Source organism: Xenopus laevis, chromosome 9_10L (genome assembly GCF_017654675.1).
Source record: "Xenopus laevis strain J_2021 chromosome 9_10L, Xenopus_laevis_v10.1, whole genome shotgun sequence".
Classification (NCBI taxonomy): domain Eukaryota; kingdom Metazoa; phylum Chordata; class Amphibia; order Anura; family Pipidae; genus Xenopus; species Xenopus laevis.
Window position 1 is genome coordinate 64,805,462 of NC_054387.1, and position 24,705 is coordinate 64,830,166.

At 33.6% G+C, this 24,705-nt stretch overlaps 1 protein-coding gene across 1 annotated transcript in view; it reads right to left on the reverse strand.

The window, feature by feature from the left end:
• Nucleotides 1–7,443: 7,443 nt before the first annotated feature.
• Nucleotides 7,444–24,705, reverse strand: part of LOC108701836 (low-density lipoprotein receptor-related protein 1B) — a 676,036-nt gene continuing 658,774 nt past the window's right edge. The window contains exons 86-91 of the mRNA XM_041576281.1: nt 20,058–20,162; nt 12,990–13,066; nt 11,207–11,297; nt 10,394–10,538; nt 9,494–9,592; nt 7,444–8,254 (exon numbers count right to left, since the gene is read on the reverse strand). Coding sequence (XP_041432215.1) covers nt 8,114–8,254; nt 9,494–9,592; nt 10,394–10,538; nt 11,207–11,297; nt 12,990–13,066; nt 20,058–20,162 — 658 coding nt within the window. The 3' untranslated portion in view covers nt 7,444–8,113. The remainder of the gene's footprint in view (nt 8,255–9,493; nt 9,593–10,393; nt 10,539–11,206; nt 11,298–12,989; nt 13,067–20,057; nt 20,163–24,705) is intronic.

Genomic DNA, 24,705 nt, shown 5'->3' on the forward strand with positions numbered 1-24,705 from the left:
ATAGGTTCCATGCAGGATGCTGCCACTTTGCAGTCTGATTTGACTAAGTTGAAAAACTGGGCAACAAACTGGAAAATGAGGTTCAATGTTTATAAATGCAAGTAATATAAATGCAAATTATACACTAAATGGCAGTGTTTTGGGAGTTGTCTAATTCTGAGCAGTGTCATTCTGTGGCCACTAAAGCAAAGCGTTAATAAATGTGATAGAATCCATCCAGATTCCCAGGTTTTTATAATAAAACTGCTCCTATTGTCCTACTTTGAAGTGGCTGTTGGAAACTGACCATAACGATGAGTCAGGTAATAGATGTATGTTAAATTTAGAACAACATGTATAATTGTGAAGTTTATAAACAACCATGCAAAAAATTTAGCAGTGGTTTATATCTACTACACACTCAGTATATTTATTAGAATGAAATGCATACCGAATAAAACTGAGCTGATCAGTTTTTGAACTGATCAAAATTAAAGATGATATTGTTTCCTTTCCCAAGGACGCACAAACAAAATGCATTTGTTTCATATCTGAATGACAGCAAGCAAGGTTAGTGACCTTATCTTATAACTGTAATCAATTTCACTTCTCTCTTATTTCAGAAATACTATAATTTATCATATGCCCATATTGATTTATATAAGCAAACCTAGTTATTGTGGTAATTTCTAGAAACTTTAAGTAGTTACAATGTGTAGGTGGATGATGATGATGAAAGCTTGGGGTGATATAGCAACCCCAAATTTAAACCCATTTCTAAAGATACAAAGTAGGAACATTTTCTGCTTTGGCCCTTTCGGTTAAAGATTTGGTATTAGGATCCGGTCTTGCTTATTATTTAAAATTACTCATGGCTAAGAAGTTTTTTATTTCATTTTTCTATTTGAAAAAGGAGATTCTGCCCTAAGAAAATAAGAAGAACCTTTTTCATAGGAACGAAACAAAACCACTTTGAAAATAAGTGTAGAAACAGAACTTTGCAAAATGTGCAATTTTTTACAATCTCCTTACTTTGATGATATATAGTTAGGGATCCAGTGAACATTTGATTAGTGCTGGGTAGTAGCTATATTTTTTTTTCATTGTGGAAGGGTTGTTTTATTTAGTTCCTCTTATGACCCCACCAGTAAACACTTCCACTAAAAGAGAAGGATCAGAAAAATCTTAATGGTCAATTCATTTTTTTTTTAAAATACCCAAAGACACATGCTTGTCCCTAAAAGTGCAAAGCATTATCTTTTCACTCTTTTCTGTTTATTGATAAACAGCAGCCAATACTGCATGTAAAAGAAATGTTACCTTGTCACCCCAGAAAAAATTAATTTGTTAAACCAAGCAAATTGGTCACTAACATATTCCATGTCTAGTAGGCACTGCAAGGGTCAAACCATTTCTAAAAACCAGGGCACATTTGCCCTTTAAATGGGATATAAACATGTCTCCCTACACCTCTAATCTTCTAGAGCACTTAACCAAAACTTACAGATGCAACTTAATTCACCAAGGGAAATGCTGCTTACCAACACAAAGTCTGTATTCTTGCATTGGTGTATACATTTGGCTTCATTATATATTCACTCTTGAAATAAACAGGGTTTTGCTATCTCTTACAAGCTCAGTTACAAGAGTTACAAGAGACTGTTTAGTTGTCTATGACAGAAAAAACTGGAGACACAGCTTTCAGCTTTTAATTTGGGTAAAAACATGGAGCCAGATTTACACAGTTCAGGTGCAATCTTCACTGGAGGATTGTTTTGAATTGTAATTGACAACAACTTTGATCACACACTTTACTAAATTAAAACTATGCTGTTGTTTTTTTTAAAACATGCAGTCAAAAATGTTTTATTACAGTAGGTTAAGCAGGCAGTTACAAAATTGAGGATAAAAATTCTATGAATTCTTCTTTATCTAACAGCCTGACCTCTGACCTCAGCACCTCTGTCCACCAATGATTTATTAACTAGCTACATTAACTAGCCACAATGTGGCTGCAATACAGGTATGGGACCTGTTATCCAGAATGCTTGGGTCTTGGGTCTTGGAGGTTTCTGGATAATGGATCTTTCCGTAATCTTCATACTTTAAGGGGGTTATTTATCAAAGTCCGAATTTATCTCAATATCGGCTGCTACAAACTCCAATCTAACCTCGGGTTTTTAACGCTTATTTGTTATTACATTTTCCTGAAAATTACCTTTGCGGGAAAAGCTCTGATTTTCACGATTTTTTCGGGAATTTTTCCCGAAAATATTGTGAAATTGCCCAAAACCACCGACACAACCAAAAATCAATGGGACTGTTCCCATTGACTTTTATGCAACCTCGACAGGTTGGAGATGCAGTGTTTTTATATTTGAGCTTTTTAGGTTTAATAAATTCCAAAAAAATCGTGATTTTTTTAAAAGCCTATTATAACACAAAAAAAACACAAATTTTTCGTATTTCGGGGAATTTCGGTATTCGGAGCTTAGTAAATAACCCCCTAAGTCTGCTAGAGAATCATGTAGACATTAAATAAACCCAATAGGCTGGTTTTGCTTACAATAAGGATTAATTATATCTTAGTTGAGATCAAGTACAAGGCACTGTTTTATTGTTGAAGAGAAAAAGGAAATTTAAAGATGTGGATGATTTATTTAAAATAGAGTCTATGGGAGACAGCCTTTCTGTAATTCTGAACATTCTGGATTACGTGTTTCCAGATAATGGATCCCATACCTGTATGTGTTTTCAGGGTGGGAAAAGAAGGTGGAGGCAAAGAGCAGAAAAGGAAAAGCAGTGAGCATAATAAGAGAAAGGGGGGGGAATAAAAATTGGAAGTGTGGATATTGCAGTTAACACAATGTGGTTAGGAAAGGGGAATAGTGAAAAAGCAAATGTAGCAAAGCAGAAGTGGAGGGCAACTAAGATAATATGAAAAAAAAAATGATGCATAATAGCGTGAAGAGGGGACCTGAGAGAGTACCGGCTGTTAATCAATAGTATGACTAGTATTTTCTGTGTGAGAATGAAGTGACACGCTCAGTCCTCATTTCAGCCTAGTTTATAAAGAGAGAAGATCTCTCTGAAGCTGATATATGATGTTTTCAGAGTAGTAGTTTGCACTACTTCATTTTAATGAAGGGGGGGGGTATCATAGTAAAAGATGAATTGATGCAATATTTCTCCTTTAATATGATAGGACCCCACATGTTAAATCATTGATATTGTGTTAAAATGTTAATATTGTCTGGCAAAAATTGAATTGGATGGATGCTTGTTCCTAAGAAACATCCTCTGAATTATCAGGCGTACGTTGGGAAGAATTAAAGGGTGCAAAAGCATGCCTCCTAAGGGTTTATTTTAAAATTACTTGCATCTGGGATCTTGCTACACTCTGCACCTTTTGCCAGATAAAATCAAGGGAGAAGGCACTGTACATTTCTGGCAGGGGGTCTGAATGACTTGAAAATTAGAAACACCACATCATTATTAACTGTTCAAGTCTGGATGCAAACAAACTGTTTCACACTTACTCAGTCAAGGATGCCCATATGTGCTCAATATAAATTGTTAATCCTTTTAGGAAAGCAGCATTGAATTAAATAGGCAGCCTAACAAAATTCTCTTCGGACTACAGTTCATCACCACTAGCCGAATATTTGCTTATTACTGTAGAGCTCATTTAACTCAGTTTGAAGTCTAAAGGAAATAGTTACAGTCATTTGCTTGACTATTGAGGACATTTCCCTGTCCAACAATGGCAGGCTGAAGTAGTACAATTAAAGAAGCTGTGCCATTCATGTTTTACAATTCAGCTCACAGATGCTCATATTGTACTTTATAAAACTTCCAACAATGATGTAAAATGAAAAGTTTATTGAACATACATTTTTCATATTAATGACTGTATTGAAACCATATTTTATGGCAGTACTGTGCAAGATTTTACATGTTGTTGGCCAGTTATCTGTTATTTTACCAGATTATTATAAAATAAAATCATGCAATGAGGTCTATAGAAATCATGCTGGGGGTCATAACTTTTTTTTGAGGGCCTCAGACTGAGGGTGGGACACCAGCTGCATAGCCATGTTATATATTACATTACTTGTATCACAACTATTTTGTAAAAGATTTGTTAGCAACTGATGTATAGAAACAGGGCTTTATAAATAAGCTAAAATAGTTTTTCTGCATAAACACTTTTAGAGAAGAAAGGGAGGAACTCAAGGTTTTCGTCTTTCAAACAACACTCAACTTATACAATGCAGATTTAGCTGTCTCAGTAAAAGATTCTTTAACAGAATAAAGGGAGGAAATCAGGGTTTCTTCTTTCAAACAATACTGAACTTTGTCAAACTATAAAATATAGATTTAGCTGTCTCTGTAAAAGATTTATATGTTATTGATGTATGGCTTTATTTCAGAACATGCACACAAAAATATTTAGTCTGATTTTTAAAGGAAAAGTAAATTAAATTTAATTGACCTTAACACTACCAACATATTAAAACAGTAGCATTCGATTAATTGGTACATTCATTTAAGGGGCCTATTTATGACTATTTAAGCCTTTTGGCACCTAAAACCTGTCAAAGTTTTTGTTCATTACTAAAGCCCATTTGTGGAAAACAAAGAAAGTTGCAGAGGTTTTTCAGTTAGGAAATTCACACAGGGTTTTCTTTAAAATGGCTTGAGCTGAAAGACTCTAGCAATTATAAATAGGCCTCAAGTTTTTATAAATGTATAAATATTAAAATGCATAGAATCCTTCAAACAGGGCCGGCATTAGGGGTAGGCAGAAGAGGCACGTGCCTAGGGCGCAAGGGTGGAGGGGCACCAGGCAGGTACCTCTTCTGCTGCCTTCCCCCTGACCCTAGTGTCTCACATCTCGATCAGCTCCTCTTGTCTTTTTAGTGTGTGCCTGTGCTCTTCCGTGCAAATGCACACATGCGATTGTGCTCTGACTCGTTTCCCCCACAAACGGCAGCAGCTCTGGTATCACGCTTGAGTCTGGACTGCTCGCCATGCGTGCCTCTGCACATGCGCCCGCACGCTTCAGAAAGGGGCTACATAGTCAACCAGGTAGCCTAGGGCATCCAACTGACTTGGCCCGGCACTGCCTTCAAATATCCCAGTTCAACAATTACTAATATGCATTTTAGTTGGCTTAATTACAATGGGTTCAAGTGAAGGATCTATTATACACATTGCTTGGGACCTGGGCTTTTCCAGAATACAGTATGTCTTGAATGTTTTATTTATTAAGGCAATTATATAAATCCAGTTTGGGCTTCTTCTATTGATGTCTTCATGTTGAGACATACAGAATGTGCTTATACCATTATGTACATGGGCACCTCAGTATCTCAACAGGAATTTATTGATCTAATATACTCCTGGTGTTTGATTACAGTGTAATATCATTAAGACTAAAACACACAATAAGCTACTCATGTAAGGTAACAGCAAGACTGACGTTGAGCTGGTAAGCACAATTCATACTGGTGAATTCTCTTGCATCCATAGATAAGTTAATGGTCAAGTAGAGAAATATACACAGTGGTATGTTATGTTATCCTCCAACAATATTACATGTGTTTAGTTTAAACCTTGGAAAACGTAAATATTAGCATTAAATGGACAAATTGCAAAAGTGTTTATCAAAAACTATGATGTTCCTTTTAATAAGCATGATACAAGGACATCCTTTGAAAATCCAAAATACTGTGACACATAAATTCTTAAATTCTAAGTGTTTTCTTTGTGTTTGTTTTGCATAAAACAACAATATATTTGATTGTCATTTTTTCGGGACAGAATGTGTTTGTTAGTTGAAGATTTCTTGTTTTATACCAGCCTGATACATTTAACTATATATGCATTGCTTCAGTGAAATAATTCAGTCCACCATTTTAGTATAGAAAATAACACTTCATTATAGAAATATTTGTAAAATAACTGCCATAACAAAAAGAAAATACTAATAAATGTAAGTTTTTTTGTAACACAAACCTTAAAAAAAAGATTTATGATATGTATAATATTGAACAGGCAGAGCTGCACACTTAATTACATAAATCAATTCTTTAGAAAGGCCTCAACATAGCAAAATTTAGAAATAGGTAGTATGCATGCACATAATACAACAAAACCTTATAAAACAGCATTTTCATGTTCATAATGCTTGTACAAAGGGAAAGAGAGCAAACACACATTATAGTGACTTATTTTGTAATGACCAAAATGAAAACCAGGTCCAAAAAAAAGTAGAAGATCTTGAGCTACATACAGTTCTTGTGCCATACAAGATTGATATGTTTTTTGTTGTTGAATTTACGAATTGTTTACATTGAAAGGAGAGCCTTTATTCGCATTTAATGCATTGCATAAAGATCAAACCGTGTGATATTGTTCCCATCTAGATATCCGCGGATCAACATTGAGATATCCATCCAGATCATATGATTAATTACATTAGTACTTGTTTTCCATTCCAGATGTTCTACTTCTTAGTAAATAAAAGTTCACCAAGAGAAGAAACATTCCATCATAAATTTAAGGATATTATTACTTGGGAGTAATGAGGATTCCAAAGCATCAGTTTTTTTGATATATATCCATTTGCACTTTTACTCCTTAGTGCCCAGAAAGGTTATTTTTCCATTTACAGCTGAAATTATATTTGTTGTAAGTTGAAATAAATTAACATTGGTTTGCAGATATCAGGAAATGCATATAGCCGAACTGTAGCTTGGCCAAGTATCAGTGATAATTCAAATGATCAAATTCTTCTTCAAAATTACTTGATATGAAACAAACAGTGTATTTATCAAATCTGAAATTAGACAATATTTTTGACTATAACATGATCTGCTTGGCTAACATTCACATAGTTGTTTTAAGGTCTTTTCAAATCAAATTACACAACAGTTTCTTCCTCTCATGCATGTCCACTAATGATACTATAATAACCAACAATGAGCTGAGAGAACTAGATAAAAACTGGTGAGCAGGCCAATGAAAACAAAGCAGCTATTATCAATATCAGTGAAACCTAAATTATTGTCCAGATATAAATGTTTGTATTTTTATTTATAATTTTATTACATTTAAAAAGTTTATGTCAGTTATAAGAGTACCTAAATATTGTGATTACAGCACCTTTATACTGGAAGAAAAATGCCAACAAAGCTACTTAAGATTTAAAAATAGCTTTAAATGCTTATGAAGTTTAGCCACTTTCATATTTTTTCCTTTTTTATCCTCTGATAGATTGAGTTTGTGCGAGATAACCAAATCAAGAAAGTATAAAGCTTGCTTTTTATGTGGATATACGGTAATAGAAAACAATGAAACTGTCTTGAAGAAAAAAAAAAAAAATAATGTTCTTATCAGTTCAATAATGAGTTCTGTATGACATTTTAAGAGCTCTGATACAAACAATACAACATAGAATTCTGTGGTACAGCTGTCAAAATAATTTTTTGTTACTTCAATATCTATTGAAGAAAATGCATATATTATAAAATCCAACTGCTGAGCTTCCTGCAAACCTTAAGTATCTGACATAATTTACAGTCATCAGTAAAAACACAGTTGTCTCCTACTTATTCCCAGAATCAAAACAAACTTTGATTACAAACTTTTATCCACTGAGAACGAATGTCTAGTATTGTACTGCATGTTTATTGTTATTAGCTGGACAAAAAATAAGCACTCATTGGCACATGTGAAAGGTTTTCAATGCATCATAATACTCTTACAGTTTAAACCAATTTATAACAATATTTTTTTGGATTATTTAATGAAAAGACAATATTGAACCTAAAAAAGTTCATATAAAATGGATTTTTCATTAGACCCCACAAAGAAATAGTGTTGCCTCCATTTTAACAAATAAAAGGGTGTCTTCTAACAGCAGCATTGTATTTGAAATTGTACTGTAGTGCAGTTTTTTCCCCCATAAAAATACCATACAAATGGTTGGTCTAAAGTCATCAGCAGAACAAAAAAAGGAAAAAGAGGTAATGCTGATGACAAAACAATTGTAATACTGTTGGTACATAGAAAAGTAATCATATTTATACATTTATACAGAGTAAAAAAGGTACTAGAACAGAAGAGATCAAGCCACAGTTTCCCTTATCACATTATCTATTTTCTTTGGAAGAAGTTCTTTTCTTTCTTCAATGCTGATTAAAGAGTTTCGACAATTGTGTCCATCCACAAATAATTTTGCATAAACTGGATTGGAGTAATTATTGGGCTGAAAAGTGAAATAAAATATAAAAATGTAACTGTGAAAGTCAAATACATGAATAAATTCAGTTGTAATAAAATAAAATCAAACTATGATAAAGGAATGTGCGTATTTCAATGGTAATTATGATATGGTCTGAGTTCTTCAACCTAACATTTTCTCTGTCTTTAAACAATACACTCATGCTGTGTCACTGACAGATTTGAAGTTCTCTAACTGCCTAATTCAAGCATAAGTCAACATTTTGTAACGTGAACCTGAAAACCAGCAGAGTTGTTTGGTTGAGGAAGCACTTAAAAAATTCATTTATATATCAATAAACTACAAAAAAAATTAACAAAGCATATTTGTGAAAAATAACTATGAAGCTTCAGCCACAGACAGTGTTATTTTAGTGATTTTAGAGTTTTTTAAAACCACAATTAAACTTTCTCTAAAATCATGAATTCCAGTTAATTTATTAAAAGATGCGAATATGAAGAGCACAAAAGCAAAAAAAGTGGAACAATCCGAATAAAAATCTTGAAAATCTCTAATATTCAAAGTTTTAGAGAAATGTAAAGAAGCATGGATTTTTTAACAATAATTTTTAATTGTGGAAAAAAATTGAAAATTAGATGTTAGTAAATAGGCCCCTTAGTGACAGTTACCCTTTAAATTAAATATAATATAACATTATCATCAGATAATAATGTGCTTAAGTATCAGTCATAATCTAATGTATAGATTGGAAGAGCAGTTTTTGAAAACATGTTTCTGAAAATGTATTTCTTTGCCCTTTTGTACATTCTAAAATGTGAATAGAAACCATGGTTGCTTCAATTGCAAAATGACGTAGATGGTGAAATATTGCAATTGGTCTTCAATTTTATGTTTTTTGAACAAGTTACATTTTGTTTTGTTCAGCTGTCAGTTTTGGAATTTAAATAGCAACTAGTAAGCTTTGCACATCGGCAAGAAAGATAAATAGTATAATAAATAGGGACTGTATAAAAATATCAGCAATAAAAAATAATAAGAATGTTTTTTTGGTTGCTGGAGTCAGATACCCTGACAACAAAATATAATTTTCAGTTGCTGGAGAGAAACACGCAGAATAGCAAGGCTAATAAATAAAAAAATGTAATATTAAAAATGAAGACTTTTTTGTCATATGCTATCCTGTGTCATGTCATGGAATTGGTTTCACATCAAAAATATTGTAATCATGCAATGAATGGAGATGACTGGTGATTCATTTCTCACCCCTGGATTTAGTGGTCCTTTCAAATCAGAATTTAAGTAGATAGGCGGTGCTTTGTGGGCAATTTTGTAAGCTGTAGGCCCACCCCCTATGAACCTGGACTGTACATAGATAGGCAATATTAGTATTTGTAGCTCACAACTGTAACTCTTACACACATTTAAAAGTTATTTGTAGAAGATCTTATTATGTAGACTTATCTTTAGATGCTAAATTTAAAACTAATGATACAAACAGCATGTTAAAAAGATTATAGACATTTTCATCTAATAACATGATAATAACATAGTTTGCATATATTGATTGAGTATGCATGACTATAATATGTTTAACATTAACATTTTCAGTACTCATTTACAATATAGAGGACAAGTGTAGTGTAAGAAAAAAGGTACACAGAAATGTATTTTTAACACACAAATTTAACTACCATCTGAAAGTTACAATTGTTTCTGTCATTACACTTCAGTAGCTATGGAATTAAATACAGAATATATTTGCCCACTGAACACCCCAGTGGCATCCCAAATTTAATAACAAATTACTCAGGACTGGCTGCCTTAGGAAAGATGCAGAAAAGCTTTATGGAATAGCGTAGCTTTGAAACCCATCCCTGATGTTTCTGATCTACAGCTCCCAGCATGCATTAACCCTTAATAATGTTTTGAAGGGCTAACTAAATTGTTTGCACAGAATGATACAAGAGCATAGAGCATGGTTGAGTAACACTCATATATAGCCCAAAGTGATAGATGTTTTTTCATAACTAAAATATCTAAAAACCTTGTTAAAAAAAAAATTGCCAAAACAGAAAACAATTGTAATTATTTACAAAGCTTTACATTGACATTTGTAGAAACATTAGCGTGCCATAATTCAATATCTGTCTTATAAGTGCTTACCTTATCTAATTCAATAATAAAGTTTGGATCTAACAAACTTCCATCATTGTGACCATGGTCAGCCTCATACATATTATAAGATGGATTCCCAATTTCTACATTCATTCCTCCATTTATTATAGGCTGCCTTCGTATTGTTTTTGCCCTTTAAATATTAAAAGGAAATAATTTATCTTCAATATCTTAAATGACACATATACATATGCAATGAGAGCAGATAACAAAGTGTTGTCTTGCATTGACCTTTAATTTGTTTTATGGAATTACAATGAATGGATCTCTATAGTAGATTTTATCCCTACATCATAATGTGGGCCCTACCAGTTAATAACTAGCAATGAGCCACAGGTTTTAAGCAAACTAGTGTTTTGATTAAATCATAATGCCTTAATTATTAAATGATTAATTAATGTGTCAGTTATTTTCTTAATAGCTTCTGCATGTGGGATGCTTATTGCAAATGCACTGTGTAAGTTCAATATACAGTATATTTTAAAGCATGTAAAAGGTTTGACCATCCCAAACATATTCCTTCTAAAATTATAATACCATAATAAAACACATTAAATAATACTTAAAGGACAAATAAAATATTATCAAAGATAGAAAATATTTCCCATTCCAATAGGGCAAAAGTTGCACCTCACTCTTAATGCAGTGTTGAGTGCATCCAGGGGTGTATTTTGGTAAGTATGTAGGTCTCCACTGGACAACCCTGTAGCTTGTGCATCATTAGCAAGTTATGGAGTCCCTGGGGCTCATGACCCCTTTCATATCTGGTTAGTGAGCATGCATTTTATCAACCATACATACCTTCTTCTTCGTTTACAAAGTAGAAGTCCAATGACTAAAGTAGTCATGAGGGTCACTAATAAAACCAGTGGCACAATAATTGCAATGCTTCCTGTCAGAAAAAATAAAAAAATAAATACAGTGGCAGGAAAATCACAAACCATTGTTACAAACTTAGTGAATAGAGGTCACATAAATAAAATACTTCACTGAACTTCCATCCCTTAATTTTTTTTGTATAGAATTTTACCTCAGATTCCTCAAAAATAAACTAAAACACTACTGGCATACAATTATATTCCACCCTTATAAGTCTATGCCTCAACCATTGTGCATTGCATCACTCTATGATTTCTGTGTTTAAGTTATCCAGCCACTTAGATTGTAAGTTCTTTGGGGCATGAACTTTAATTTGTCTTCCAATACTTTGTACATAATATTAAATGTAATTGTATCTTTGCATCATGTCAGTATTCATTATTTCCGGAGTATTCAAGTAGTGTTATATAAATAATTATATAAACAGACACATACACAATAAAACAGCATAACCTACACTTTACATGTGGGGCCGATTCACCAAGGGTCGAATATCGAGGGTTAATTAACCCTCGATATCTGACTGGGAATTAAAATCCTTCGACTTCGAATATCGAAGTCGAAGGATTTAGCGCAGATAGTACGGTCAAACAATCCAAGGATTATTCCTTCGATCGAACGATTAAATCCTTCGAATCGTTCGATTCGAAGGATTTTAATCCAACGATCGAAGGAATATCCTTCGATCAAAAAAACGTAGGAAAGCCTATGGGGAAGTTTTTTTACTTCGAATCCTTCACTCGAAGTTAGTGAATCGGCCCCTAAAACTAACTTGGAAGCACAATGGTATGTAACATACTATCACTGGCAATGCTGTATTGGTTGTATCATATGTATTCTATACATGACCTGAGGATGATTATCTCCATGGTACAACCATATCTGTATACCTGTTGCCTGTGTATTTATAAGAGCATATCAGATGTCTATGCAAATATATAACTATCACTTACATCTGAACAGTGGGCAGATTGAAGCAGTAATTTACGCCACCTCTGCTACAAATGTTTTGCACTTTTCTCCCTATCTTGTACATAGTATATGATGGATATAATGTCATCATTACTCTACAGGGTTGCTGTCAGAAGTCAATAGTGTAAAAGATTATAGGAATGGCCAAGAGGCCTTATATTAATGATTTGGGAATACTGAACTTTGGACATATACAGTAGACCTATAAAATATGTAGTGAATCCTGAAAAAAAAGGTTAATATGGCCTTATAAAAGTTTAATATCATTCCAGCGAAATTCGCGAAAATGGTGATAAATTAGCGCCAGCGTCTTGTTTTTGACGACGGTGAATAAATTTGCGTAACCGGCGCGAAAATTTGCCAGCGAAAATTTGGCAGCGTCAAAAAAAAGGACACTGGCGGAATTTTGGCAAAAATGGACGCCAGTGTCCATTTTTTTGACGCTGCCGAATTTTTGCTGGCAAATTTTTGGGCGGTTGCGCAAATTTATTTGCTGGTGGCGAATTGCGCAAATTCACAGGAAATTTGTGCCTGCCGAATAAATTCGCCCATCACTAGGTATCACACCTTATAACAAGTAAAATTATTTTAAGTAGATGTTCTATTTTTGTATTACTTATTATTTTAGAAATGCTTCTATTTTCCTGTACAATTCAGATTAAAAGGTAACTGTTCAAGTCAAAGGTTTAGTAATACATTTCAACCACTTGTTATGCTAATTATAACCACTTACTTGTACTAGCATTGTCAGACTTGCTGCTCTTGGGAGCTGGCCTCTCACACTGCTTTCCTGACCAGTTGGCTGAACATCTAAAAAAAAGATCCAATTAGATGGTAAAATTAATGGCTGCCAGCTGTTAACTTACAAATCTTATAAAATAAATACATTAATAAGATGACACCAAAAGAACCGTCATATAAAAAACAAAAAGACACAACACATGTTGAGGAAAATGTATTAAACATATCCCTATGTCACATTGTATATGCATTCTTCTTTAAGATTTGTTGAGCTCAAATAAATTTGAACAACTAATGAATCATTTTGTTTTTTTTTAGATATATAACAATAGCATTGCCAGTCTCTTTTTGCTTCTTGGGAAAGCTAATTCCCTTTTGTGGATATCTTTAAGATTTCCTTCTGAACCTTACAGCTGTTGCCATCATCCCCAGGGGGAGTATGTCACTCCACTTATGATTTCTTTGAATACAGCCAGGTGTTATCTGACTCAGGCTTTGCAATATCTTCCCCCTTGATCACCTTATGGATGATCAAAGCCAGAATATTGTAACCTACAGGAAATCTGTTGAAGAGTAGCTGGACTTTAGACCTACACCCGTTTAAAACCTACAGTATAGTTGGAGGAAGAAGAGAAAATAGCCATACTTCATTACTTCTTTGTGCTTGTAATACTATCATAAATTATAGCATAGACCCTTGCAAAATTCTGAATTAAAATTAAGCTATAAAAAGTAAATCAATTTTTATAACATTTGCTTTTTTGTGTGTGAAATAAATGTGTACACACTTTATATTAAAAAATATTTTTGTATTCTATTAATAACTGGTAGTAGTGCTGCACTACTAACATATATAGTCTATACAGACATAAGAAAATAGTTCAAAAAGAACACTTATGGTAGAGCAGGCAACTTGTCTACAGAATTAGGATACATCATTTAAGAGTAACATCTTGTACTTTAAGTGGTAGTTTACCTATAACTAATCTTTTAGCACGTTCAAGAATGTCATTTAATTAATATTTTATTTTTCAACTGTTCATTTTTTTTATTTTCTATGGTTATTTTTAATTTTGCCTTTCTCTTTTGCCTCTATCCAGCTTTCAAATGGAGATCACTGGCCCCCATTTGTGTGGCTGCAATTGCATTGTGTTTGTTGCTTTTTATTATTTATATTTAGTCTCTCATTCAAACACAACCTGGTTGCTATGATAAATTGGACCCTATCAAAATTCTGCTGAACAAAAAGCTAAATTAAGAAAAAAGTCATGAAGCCTAACTGCAAATTATCTTAGAAAATAATTTTCTACCTCATATTAAGAGACGTATTTACTATGCTATGTAAAAAAACAGCTTGATAATACACCAAACATTGGCAGGCTTTGCAGTGTGAAAAACGTCATAAAAATGGTGTAACATTTTTACCTATTTTTTCTTAGAGTGACATCTACCAGAAACAATGTAAAATAACGGTGACAATTAACAGGAATAAATGGTTGACTGACTTTTTACATAACTGATTGGCAATATCAATGTAAAAATGTGCAGGTAAGTTTTAATATGTTTGCATGGTTACTGAACACAAATAAAAAGCCAAAGTATGATAGTATGCTTTAAAATGTTCTGTTTAACAGCACCAGAGAACACCATTAAATCAACTCCATCTGTATTGTATCAAATGCTGGATCTCAGTATAAACATCTATCTAGATGCTTTCCCTTCTGCAAGAAATATGTTTTAGCGTCAGGAAACAAAACTTTATCTTGATTGAGAACTACAGTTATCAAATAAATGTTCAACTCATAAAAACATTTTTTAATAGATCCTTTTTTTCTTTACAGCAATTATTCAATTTCACAGACTGAGAAGTGGAAATAGAAAAAAGGAAGAAAAGGAGGGAAAGTAAATAAAGAAGACATGAATAAAGATCAAAAAACATGGCCATAATGCCATGATAGAGACATTTCTAGTTGTTATTTTATAATAATACAGTCAGTACATAAATTGCTTCATTTTGTATGAGAGGTAAAACCACATCTATTATCAATTATATAAAATGTTATACTGCTACTACTCCATCTGGTTTTCTACAAGGGACAAAGGTGTGAAAGCTTGTTTGTATTTATATGATTTGAAATAAACTCAGGTGGCTATGTCTTACTCATATGTCTCATTATGTGCTGTTGATGACTCCTCCATTCTCAGAATTGTACTCATTTGCTTTATCCATTCTTTAATAGGGGATGTACACACTGATTTCTATTGCTTCAAAATTTGAATTTCTGAATCTTTTTCCATCAAAAAAACATGAAACCTCGCAAAACTCAAATGTGCGTTTATTTATTAAAAACTCAATTTTGCAAAAACAACTCCAATACCGCATTTTAAAAAATGCAAATTGATAACTTTTCTGACCACAAATAGAAATATTTTAAAACAAAGCAGGTTGAAATAGATTATGGTAATGCTATTGAGATGTTATAATTATAAGTTTAGTGTGAACAAGAATGTATGGATGCAGTAGGGACAGAATATTTTCTCAATTTTTTTTCATCAATATGTACATGAAATAAACAGACATGCAAATAGTCTGGTTACTAGTTTAGAACATATAGGCTAGTTGTTAATACTGTGCATTGAATGACTGGAATTATTTTCATAGTGGTATTCAGAGGGTACAGATGAATCAAGCCAAACCAGTTATTCTGTTGCAGAGAATGGTGGCCCATGTCCACCCAGTGCTGTAGATACATTAATAAAGACTTTTTTATTTAACCATCAATCAATGAATATTTTAACTATAGGTTTAGTTGAATTGGATAACCATAGGGTCTTGCAAACTAATATTTATAGTGATGATGCAATATAATCATGTCCTTTGGAAATCATTAACAAAGCAGTTTATATCAAAAGAACACATGGTTTGTTTGGTATTTGTTCCTTGCATAGCTTGTTAATGATTTAGATAATCCCATCCCATTGTGTGGACCACCCTGGCTTGTCATTTTTACAGGTCAAGTTAAATGCAGAAATTGCATCTTATCTGAATACCATGCTTATGCAATTTTATACAGGGAATATTTAATTGATATATTTTCATCTACACAGCACCCACCATTGTGACCACTGCAAAATTTCATACCCACCACTGACCAGGTACAATGCATCAACAAAATCATGCTCCTTGCTTCTCTTTGTAAATTACAAGCAAGGTCCTTCTCCATAATTATAATTACTGACTTTCTTTTATACATAACCTATTTGAGAACAAATACAAAATTGGCATGCAAACACAAAGAGAACAATGGATTTAAAGCGAACCTGTCACCCAGACATAAAAAGCTGTATAAGAAAAGTCCCTTTCAAATTAAACATGAAATCCAAATTATTTTTTTATTAAAGCATTCATTTCAAAATCTCAGCTGTCAATCAAATATTGCCTGCTCCTCCTCTATGCCTTAGGCATAGAGATGGAGCAGGCAATTACTTTCACTTTCCATTCAGCACTTACTAGATGTCACTGCTCTCACTACATTCCCCCACTGTGTTTACCATTTAATTGTGTAACCAGTGTTATTGTATAACCAGTGCATGGGGATGGACATCAGGTCCCCCATTCTGGTGCACAAACAAGACTTTGAAATGATGCAAGGCTTGCCTTAATAATAGGTATATTTAAAGCACAGGACTCTTTTGTTCCTAGGGGGCTGCACACTACTCCTAAGTCACAATTAATATGTGAAAAGCAAGGATCAATGCCTTTTCCTATGGTGTCTTTCCCTATGGTGTTTTGACACACACAGCAGTTCACCCTCTGTTTGAAATGAGGCCTGCCATGTTCTTATGCCCTGTTTCTAAAAGTTTCACTAGGAGCATATGTCTATATTAGTGATGGGCGAATTTGCGCCGTTTCGCTTCGCCGAAAAATTCACGAATTTCGCGCTAAATTCGCGAAACGGCGAAAAATTCGCGAAACGGCGCCGGCGTCTCGTTTTTGACGCCGGCGCCCGTTTTTGACGCCGGCGCCCGTTTTTGACGCCGGCGCCCGTTTTTCCGACGCCGGCGCCCGTTTTTTGCGCCGGCGTCCGTTTTTCGAAAAAAAAATTTGACGCCGGCGAATTTTTTGACGCGAATTTTCGCGGGCGATTCGCGAATTTATTCGCTGGCGGCGAAACGCGCAAATTCGCCGCGAATTCGCGCCTGGCGCATAAATTCGCCCATCACTAGTCTATATAGCTAATGTATTATAATGAGAGGTAATGTTGCAAGCTGAAAGGCCACAGAAGTAAAGTACAACATCTCTGTTTGTACTGTCAGCTTTAAATAACATTACTATGCACATAAAAATAATAATTGGATGCTTGACTTTCCACTGATACAAAAAGCATATATCTATCCATAGCTACTGAATAGTGGAGACACATACATTCTTTTTATCTTGCTTTTGCAGTAAATATACAAGTATATAGAAAGGGATTTTCTTTGAAACATTAACTGAATATTTGCAGAACCAATGTGCAATGTGCCCTTTGTTGATAAAAAGCACATGTTTTTTTTTTTTAAAAGTCTACATTTTCTGGCAGCATAATAGGCCAGTCATTTGAATAGCTTTATTTTATGATGAGGACAAATACTTTAAATATTCCATAAAATGGAATTTGCACTATGGTATTTTTAGACGTATGAATTACAGTTATATCACCAAGCAAAATCAACCCACAGCCATTGTATAGTCAAGTATGCTGATAGCTAGATATCAAAAATTTCTCTTTCTATAATCTGAGAGAGAACAGGCCCCTCCACTGCAAATTGTAGTGCTCAATTTCCTATTCGTTTCTGTGAGCTCTATACAAGTAGCGCTATATAACTCACATAGATATAACTACATACAGTTCTATTTAACTTATGGCAATGCTTAAATAACATTGCATGTTACTGCAACATATGGGCAATCCACTATGTTTTTTGCACTTTGTGTGCTGGTAATTGCCCAGGGTTTCTTTTATCTCGGACAAAATGTTTGTTTATATACTTTGCAATGGTAACCAATTCTAATATGCTATACTAATAACAATACAGCATTCATGTATTGGTTCTTCCTTTAAACTAATCTGGAGTTAGAAATATGTAACAGTTGTGGGGATGTTCATGGATTAAAACATACGTCAATGGATGATGAACAAATGTGATATCAATGTGCAGCGTCAGGTGGAAGGTAAACCTACTTGCATTGGGGTTCATTAAACGCAGTTATAGTGCAAAGTCCCTCATTCTGACAGTAGTAATCACAAGGGTTGACTTTCTGGTCACAGCGCTGACTTTTAAACCCCAAAGAGCATCTGCAGAATTTCAGTAAAATACAACTGCAATGAATGATCTGCCCTGGCTAGTTTGATTGTATTGCATCAAAACGATAAAACATTTTAATATAGTATTTCTGAATATACCACTAGTTGAAGGGCTAGTCCACATTCAAATTAACTTTTGGTATGCTGTAGACAACATTATTCAAAGACTATTTGCAATTGGTCTTCATTTTTTATTTTGATGGCTTTTTCAATATTTACATATTTGGTATACAATTCTTAGGCTTAGAATTTTAACTGCTATCTGGTTGTTAAGGTTTTATTATCCTAGCAAAAAAATCATAATATCAGTATTAAAATCAGAATGGACTACCATTAAAAGAGGGACAGAAAAAATGGTAAGCTTTTTCTAACAAGAAATCTGAACCCTAACAGTTAGTCTGTTACTGGGGTCTGTGACCACCAAAAACCAGATAGCAATAAAAGGCAGAATAGGAATGCTAATACATTACCATGCAAAATAAATTAAAAAGCCATTTGAAAGTTTGCTTCTAATGGTCCAATCTATAACATATAAAACGTTTTCAAATAATTTGACATCCCCTTTAAATACAGATCTGAAGACAAATAACACAATAATGATACTTTGCCACAGACAGATAATTTCACCTTAAAAATGGTAAAATAGCGATTTTAAACATATTGGGACTGAAAAAAACAATCACTGATTAGTTGTTATGGATTACTGCCTATGGGCAAATTTGCCCAGTGTTTATGAAGGATTGCTTTTAATATAAAATGCCAGTTTTCCCTTTTGAGCAGGGGTGTAATGATAGAGGACCACATCCAATAGCTGCTGAGGGACCACAGTGTATAGAGGGCTCATTGGGATCCTGATTGATATGCAGAGTAATTATATGTATCATCATCTAGCCTAAGGTCTGAATACCCAACAAAGATTGTATTGTGACTACCCAAAAATCAGAAATTTGAATGAAAGAGTGGGGGTAAAAATCAGAGAGGACCATAATATAAACAGTAATACACATGCAATTAAATAAAAAGGGAACTACATCACTATTCTGGATTCTACCTAATTTTAATTAGTTCTCATCTGAGTTTTCATGTTATAATCACAATCTAGCTAAACATTGACTACATCCAATCAAATTGCATGTACTACTATAAAAGTAAAGCCAGCTAAAACCATTCCTCTTCAGGGATGCACTCAGAATTCTATCTAGTGGGGGGGGGGGGAAACATGTTTTCCTGATTTTTCGAGAAAAACAATGCATGCAACATATTTTTACCTCATTGGTAACCACCTTTTTAATATGTAATATGTAAGTTCCTAATTAACATTATTTGCCCTGTTTGTTATGCATTGCAATAAACTCAAATGCATTACACAGGGAGCATTAAACAATAGTCAATATATGACCTAGTGCCTTGGGTAAAATTTAAGAGAACTTAAATAGTTATTAGTAACCAAAGAAATGATTATCAATTTAGTACATTGTATAGAAAAAAGATTTAAAAAAAAGATTTCAGTACCAGAGCTCCAGAACCATTTCAGCCTTTATTTGTTAAAAGTGTGTTTTTAATGATGTATACTTATGTATTCATTCTAAGCATGTGCCAGTAATGATATTATCTATTCAATGAATCCAACAATATTTAACCTAAAAGACTGAGCATGCACAAGAGAAAACTCCGTTATTTTCTATGATCTACATTGGCACACAGATACTCACATGCAGGCAGGTATGTTGGTCTCTAGGTCCAGCTGACAAGTCCCACCATTATAGCAGTAGCCATCACACAGTTGACAGCTAGAGGCAATTTTTCCATTGCTGCAACTGTTATGGGAAAGAAAATATGATATGATGAATATAATTGTACTCAAGACCCTTAATTCCGAAAGCTGATCTGCTTCCCAAGTAAATATTTTAATCTGATCACATGTAAAGAAGCAACTGACTGTGTAAACACTGTCTCCGTGACAGGTCGGCCTTGGGCAATCATTTTTTAAGCAGCATGACAGCCAGCATATTTTTTTCTTTCTCTCAGGCTACACTATTTGCAAACTGTTAGTTCAGATAAACAAGCAATGTTAATATTTACGTATGTTGTACAAATATCTACTATAGATTCCCAAGAGACAATCCATCACTGTACACAGCTCCTTGCTGCTTTGTATGCATGCCGTTCTAAACCAAACTCACACGCAAAGAAATTGATCTGGAGATTTCATCTCATCTTCTGTTGTAATTTACAAAAGTAAATCCATTTTTTCTGTCATAATGTCACATCAGCTTATTAACTGGGATTTATAAGTGGGGGAAGATAGGTGTTTAGACAATCACTTATGCAAAATAAATTTGTTTCTAATTTGTGATTATTCCATTTGAACATTTATTATGTTTTGGAATTACAGCCAATATTCCCCTTAATACCTTTCTGTGTTTGTTTAGCATTTATTGTACAACACATATAGGGGGCAGATTTATCAAGGGTCGAATTTTGAATTTAAAAACTCTGAAGTTCGACTTAAAAAATGGAAGTTTTTTTTGGCCGAATAGTTCCATTTTCGATCAAATTCAAATCGTACAAATCGAAGTAATAGTGCATGCGATCATATGCAATTCAAAGTTTTTCCAAAAAGAAACTTTGATTTTTCAAAATCCACCAATTGACTCCAAATTTTTAAAGGGACAGTACACGATAATTTTCGAACTTCGAATTTTCAACATTTTTTAAAATTCTAATTGAATTTGGACTATTCCCTAGTCAAAGTACACAAAAATTAGCTTCAAATTAACATTTTTTTCATTCGAATTTTCACTTTGACCTTTGATAAATTTGCCCCAAAATGATGGAATTACACATAATTCCCTTTTTTACCGACTCTTACATTGAGATATCAAACGACCACTGGTGGAAGCTTGCAATAAACAGGGCATTGTTTAAGATTTTTTCACAGTTTTTCCTAATATTGTGAAACTTTTCCTAACAGTATTGATAAGATTGTAATGATTTGACTCATTTATTCATTTATTTGACTCATTTTTTCATTTGTTTTTTCTTTGTAAGCTTCAGAAAAAAAACAACCAACCTTTCTCAAGACAGTGCAACCATCCTCTAAGTAATGCAATAAGTGTAATTAAACAACTGAAATAAATACATAGATTAGCAACTTTAACAGACTTTAGATTTGTTTTTAGAAAAAGCTTTATTAAATCACCCTGCTGTAACAGCTATAGTAGATATTCATTATAAAATAAGGGTAGTAAAATTATTGTTTTGTGGGCAATCCAAGCAATCTTGCAAGAGCTGGCTAGTAGTGCTAAGTCAAGTAGATTTTTTTTCAAAATGAATTGAAGTCTATGGGAAGGCAAAATTACATTGCAGCTAAGGCATTTTTAAACTCTGCAATATGATATTCGTTGCCCTACCTTGTTAGAGAAGTTCCTTTCCTTTCCAATTATGCCAGGGTGAATGTTAGTCTGTAGCGATGTCACTGTCATGTGATCATCCATGTGACTGTTTGGCATGCAAAAATATATGTTCTAACACATGTGAACCAATTATGCTAAGTCCAGAGTATAATTTATACTTTTGCATGTATGTTGATAACAATGGTTTTAATTTTATTTACTTTTAAATTTAAATTTTAGGACACTATATTTATTAAATTGCCTTTATTAATTTGATCCCTGATTTTTAGAAGCACATTTAGCAATGGGTGAAAGTTATAAAGGAATAAATAGAATGTATTTGTGGGAAGGTTTTATAAGGCAGCCTACCAACTTGAAGTATAACAGTTAAGCAATAGAAGACTGTGGTAAGCACCAATTAACCAAGATACATTCTACACTAAAAATTATACCATGTTGAGAAGGTACTAAATCATAATATGAATAATGGATGAATGTGTGCTTGATGATTGGCATTTACTATGTTGTATAAATTATTCTCTGTTACATTCCTTGTTGGCAATGACCTGCTAATCTCTTCTATTATGTGGGAGTTTAGGTTTATGAAGATTCTCATTTGTCCAGGTCATGATATACGGTATTGAGTAGAATTAATTAAAAGGCAACTGGACATTTAGAGCTTTTCTTGAAAATGTGTTACCACTCATCTGAGTGGCTTCTTCAGTTCAACTGAAGTGGTAGGGAATGGTAGGGAATTCCCCAGCATCTAAACTCTTGAAGGTAGTAAAGTCACAGACATCCCATCATTAATGAAAATCATGATACCATTGTGACTAGACGACACTTTCACACGTGTGTGAGTTTTAGCCAACACCTTACTGGAGTACAATGGAATCATTGTTATTAGATGTCTGCGCCTTTACTACCATAAAGGGTTTAAATGCTGGGGAATACCCTACTATTTCAGTTAACTGAAGAAGCCACTCAGATGAGTGGTGAAACATTTTCAAGAATAAATCTAAGATTTATCAAAGGATGATGTGAATTTTCAAATGAAAAAAAAAAATCTAATTTTGAGCTATTTTTTGTATACTTTGACTAGGGAATAGTCCAAATTTGATTTGAATTTGAAAAAAAATAGAAAATTTTGAAATTTATCTTGTACTGGCCCTTTAAAAATTTGACTTCGACCATTCGCCATCTAAAACCTGTCCAATTGATGGTTTAACCTATGGGGGACCCCCTAAATACTATTTGGAGTCAATTGGTGGACTTTTGGGAAAAACTTTAAATCGAATTCGATCGAATGCACTATTCCTTTGATTCTACTTCATTTCGGTTGGTCTTTTTGAATTTTGAAGTTTTTTCAATTCGAAATTCAACCCTCGATAAATCTGCCCCTAAATGTCAAGTTGTCTTTAATTAAATTCTACTAGATTTACTGTGTTTATTACTATCTTTAGATTATTGTGTGGTGTGTATACAGAAACCTTTGTGACAAATTCGTACTCCTGAGATTGGGGTCCATTTTTCTCTCTACTGTTGGAGAAAAAATAGAAAACTTTCTTGCTTCTGCTTTTTTGCCCTTTGCCATCAGTTTGGGGGTAGTATATTGATCCATCATTCTTGTTTTAGGCAAAAAAATAAACTGTCTTCTTAGCTAGTCTGAATGAAGTATGAATGATGCATTATGCCTATATTGTTCAATATCACTTATCAATTTTTCCTCTCTCTTCCAATCCCCGCAAACCCAGAGCAGTTTAAGTAAGGACATAGCTTTTGAGGACACAGCAATCTTATAATTGATCCCTGTCTGACTTCCCATTATTTACTTTAGGTCTAGCTCATCAATCACATTATTTAATTTTTTTAGTCCCACATGCACAGACACAGTTACTTAAAAGGTAGTTATAACTAACTTGTTCTATAATTCAATAGTTCATGGGGTGCATACTTGAAGTTAATCTTGAGCTCTAATAACAGCTCAGAATAAGAGAGCCAAGAGTGTTGCCAATGCATTGTAAGTTCAAAGGAGTATGAACTGTGCTGTATCTATTTTTAATTAATGTATTCTGTGGATCCAATGCATTAAACATTTTCAATAATACTAATAAATGCACAGTACACATATATCCTATACACATATATCCTAAAATCTGTAAACAACAATGCCAGTTGTGCCACTTTAGAATAATACTCATGTTGTTTACCAATACAACTGGATTTGAGTAGTCTGGTCTTAAATTATGTTTCAAGCTTTTGTTTGCTTTTCTTATAGTACACCTGCCATAAAGAATACAGATACAATGCTGGACACTGTGAAGCATCTTGGGATCACAAAGAATAATAGAATGTTGTGCACTGCAGCATGCTTGTAGTAAAGATCATCTATAACTAATACTTATAACTGCAACTGATGGTTTCTAAAGAAATTTCTAAAATAATATTGTTTTATAGCCATTTGCAAGCTGTGAATTTGCCATCAACAAATGTATTATAAATGCTAATTAGATCTTCAGGGGACTAGAGGTTCTAGGGCCTCTTGAGTCAATAGCTGATGTCTAATCTAGATATGTGAAAATGTGGATTAGGCACATTGATCAAGGTCAGATTAAAACCAGCACATTGTTAGTCTGGAAATTATCTAGCACTGAATACTAATATTATGGTAAATATTAACCAATAGAGTAAAATAAAGCAAAATGTGTTGATAAGGAACCACCAAAATACCATCAACCTAATTTACAAAAACTGTAACAAAGTAAAAAATGCAAAACAGTACAAAGATCCTTCTCTTTGTGGTTTGATTCTTGCCCTGTGTGTTTCTCCTTGAAATACAACCCTTTGGGCTTGTTAAAGTTGGAATGCACTAGGGAACCTAGCTACTTATTGCAGTCTTATGGTTTAGGGCTCTAGGGCAAGCTAATCCATGCACAAGACTTTTTATCATGCAAATGTTATGTGC